The sequence below is a fragment of the Echiichthys vipera genome, assembly GCF_963691815.1.
Source record: "Echiichthys vipera genome assembly, contig: SCAFFOLD_90, whole genome shotgun sequence".
Taxonomy (NCBI): domain Eukaryota; kingdom Metazoa; phylum Chordata; class Actinopteri; order Perciformes; family Trachinidae; genus Echiichthys; species Echiichthys vipera.
The window spans coordinates 17,501-21,016 of record NW_028154864.1 but is presented as its reverse complement, the minus strand read 5'-3'; the positions used below and the strand labels follow the sequence as shown (position 1 = coordinate 21,016).

Below are 3,516 nucleotides of genomic sequence, written 5' to 3'. Positions count from 1 at the left end.
CTCGAGTTTAAGACCAACTTAGTCAAGTCTGACTGGAGTTTAAGACCAGCTAAACCAAGTCTGACTCGAGTTTAAGACCAGCTAAACCAAGTCTGACTTGAGTTTAAGACCAACTTAGTCATGTCTGACTCGAGTTTAAGACCAGCTAAACCAAGTCTGACTCGAGTTTAAGACCAGCTAAACCAAGTCTGACTCGAGTTTAAGACCAACTTAGTCAAGTCTGACTGGAGTTTAAGACCAGCTAAACCAAGTCTGACTCGAGTTTAAGACCAGCTAAACCAAGTCTGACTCAAGTTTAAGACCAGCTAAACCAAGTCTGACTCGAGTTTAAGACCAGCTAAACCAAGTCTGACTCGAGTTTAAGACCAACTTAGTCATGTCTGACTCGAGTTTAAGACCAGCTAAACCAAGTCTGACTCGAGTTTAAGACCAACTTAGTCAAGTCTGACTGGAGTTTAAGACCAGCTAAACCAAGTCTGACTCGAGTTTAAGACCAGCTAAACCAAGTCTGACTGGAGTTTAAGACCAACTTAGTCATGTCTGACTCGAGTTTAAGACCAGCTAAACCAAGTCTGACTGGAGTTTAAGACCAACTTAGTCAAGTCTGACTGGAGTTTAAGACCAGCTAAACCAAGTCTGACTCGAGTTTAAGACCAACTTAGTCATGTCTGACTGGAGTTTAAGACCAGCTAAACCAAGTCTGACTGGAGTTTAAGACCAGCTAAACCAAGTCTGACTCGAGTTTAAGACCAGCTAAACCAAGTCTGACTCGAGTTTAAGACCAGCTAAACCAAGTCTGACTGGAGTTTAAGACCAACTTAGTCATGTCTGACTCGAGTTTAAGACCAGCTAAACCATGTCTGACTCGAGTTTAAGACCAGCTAAACCAAGTCTGACTCGAGTTTAAGACCAACTTAGTCAAGTCTGACTGGAGTTTAAGACCAGCTAAACCAAGTCTGACTCGAGTTTAAGACCAACTTAGTCATGTCTGACTCGAGTTTAAGACCAGCTAAACCAAGTCTGACTGGAGTTTAAGACCAACTTAGTCATGTCTGACTCGAGTTTAAGACCAGCTAAACCAAGTCTGACTCGAGTTTAAGACCAACTTAGTCATATCTGACTCGAGTTTAAGACCAGCTAAACCAAGTCTGACTCGAGTTTAAGACCAGCTTAATCAAGTCTGAAGAGTCCAAGACAAGTCCAAGACCAGTTCAAGACCAGTCCAAGACCAGTCCAAGACCAGTTCAAGACCAGTCCAACAGTAGGGTCTGGGTGGAGGTCTACAGAGGAACTGTGGTTCACGACTTGTCCTTGTGAACTCTGCAGGTTGGAGTTAAACAGCCGGGGGACACTGATCCTCATTCAGCCCCGCCCAACAAAAGAAAAATAACAGCGTAAACGAGACGGACAGGAGCCCAGAAGAGTTCTGTTCCACATGAAGACCTTTAAAAAACCCAGGAAAGAAAAAACACCCAAATAAAAGTTCAAAACTCTGCCGGGTTCGGGTTAGGGGTCTGATCGGATCTGATCCGTCTGGTCTGGTCTGAACAGGTCGGATCAGGTCGGGTCTGGGAAGGTCTGCTCTTGTTGGTGTTCAGGTGAACTCCACCTGTCTGCTGCAGCGTGCAGAGCAAACACAGCGTCCTGCATCCTGCCGGCGCCTCACTGCTGCGTCAGCAGGGCGTTCCTGTTGGCCTTCATCTTCTCCAGACGCTTGGACAGGTGGCTGTTGCTCTCCTCCAGCTCCCCGATCCGGTCCAGAGCCGAGCGCAGCTGCACCGGACGGAGGTCAAAGGTCAACAACAGGAGAAAGACACACACACACACACATATCCACAGACACACACACACACACATCCACACACACACACACACACACACACACACACACACACACATCCACACACACACACACACACACACACACACACACATACACACATACACACACACACACACACACACACACACACACACACACACGTACACACACACACACACACACACACACACACACACACACACCTCTCTCTGCAGTTTCCTCTTCTCCACCTTCAGCTCGTCTTCGATCTTCTCGCCGTTTTCCGACGCCGTCTTGTAGCGAGTCACCTGACCCTCCAGACGGATCACCTGCGTCACAGAGAGGGTTTAGAGATACGCTGATGACGCCGCGCTCTTCCTCCTGACACACACTGACTCTGACGATGAAGATGATGACGGACGCGTCCACACTCACGCTTTGCTCCAGCGTCGTCACTTCCTGTTCTCGTTTCACCAATTTGAACTTGAGATCACTGATTTGTCGGTTGGCGTCTCCTGAAGGAAAGAACACGGGTTTGAATCCTGCAGCAAAGACTCAGAGGACGAAGATGCAAAGACTCACGCTGCAGCTCGAGGAGATGGGAGTCCACCCCGTTCTCCAGACCGCCCCCCTCCGGACCCTGGACTCCGTCTGTCCCGGTCTTCTGCCTCTGGTCCAGCTGAGACCTCAACTGCCTCACCTGCTCACAGACAAACGGTCAAGTCAGGCTTTAAGGTTCCATGAGTCAAGTTTAAGACCAACTTAATCAAGTCTGAGTTTAAGACCAACTTAACCAAGTCTGAGTTTCAGACCAACTTAACCAAGTCTGAGTTTAAGACCAACTTAATCAAGTCTGAGTTTAAGACCAACTTAACCAAGTCTGAGTTTAAGACCAACTTAATCAAGTCTGAGTTTAAGACCAACTTAACCAAGTCTGAGTTTAAGACCAACTTAACCAAGTCTGAGTTTAAGACCAACTTAACCAAGTCTGAGTTTAAGACCAACTTAACCAAGTCTGAGTTTCAGACCAACTTAATCAAGTCTGAGTTTCGGACCAACTTAACCAAGTCTGAGTTTAAGACCAACTTAATCAAGTCTGAGTTTCAGACCAACTTAATCAAGTCTGAGTTTCAGACCAACTTAACCAAGTCTGAGTTTAAGACCAACTTAACCAAGTCTGAGTTTAAGACCAACTTAACCAAGTCTGAGTTTCAGACCAACTTAACCAAGTCTGAGTTTAAGACCAACTTAACCAAGTCTGAGTTTAAGACCAACTTAACCAAGTCTGAGTTTAAGACCAACTTAATCAAGTCTGAGTTTAAGACCAACTTAACCAAGTCTGAGTTTAAGACCAACTTAACCAAGTCTGAGTTTAAGACCAACTTAATCAAGTCTGAGTTTCAGACCAACTTAACCAAGTCTGAGTTTCAGACCAACTTAACCAAGTCTGAGTTTCAGACCAACTTAACCAAGTCTGAGTTTCAGACCAACTTAACCAAGTCTGAGTTTAAGACCAACTTAACCAAGTCTGAGTTTAAGACCAACTTAACCAAGTCTGAGTTTCAGACCAACTTAACCAAGTCTGAGTTTAAGACCAACTTAATCAAGTCTGAGTTTAAGACCAACTTAACCAAGTCTGAGTTTCAGACCAACTTAACCAAGTCTGAGTTTAAGACCAACTTAATCAAGTCTGAGTTTCAGACCAACTTAACCAA

The 3,516-nt window shown here is 45.4% G+C and overlaps 1 protein-coding gene across 1 annotated transcript in view; it reads right to left on the bottom strand.

Moving 5' to 3' along the window:
- Positions 1-1,065: 1,065 nt before the first annotated feature.
- Positions 1,066-3,516, bottom strand: part of LOC310966275 (leucine-rich repeat flightless-interacting protein 2-like) — an 18,872-nt gene continuing 16,421 nt past the window's right edge. Inside the window, exons 5-8 of the mRNA XM_083940855.1 lie at positions 2,384-2,501; positions 2,237-2,316; positions 2,026-2,130; positions 1,066-1,773 (exon numbers count right to left, since the gene is read on the bottom strand). Of these exons, the coding sequence (XP_083796981.1) occupies positions 1,663-1,773; positions 2,026-2,130; positions 2,237-2,316; positions 2,384-2,501 (414 nt within the window). The 3' untranslated portion in view covers positions 1,066-1,662. The remainder of the gene's footprint in view (positions 1,774-2,025; positions 2,131-2,236; positions 2,317-2,383; positions 2,502-3,516) is intronic.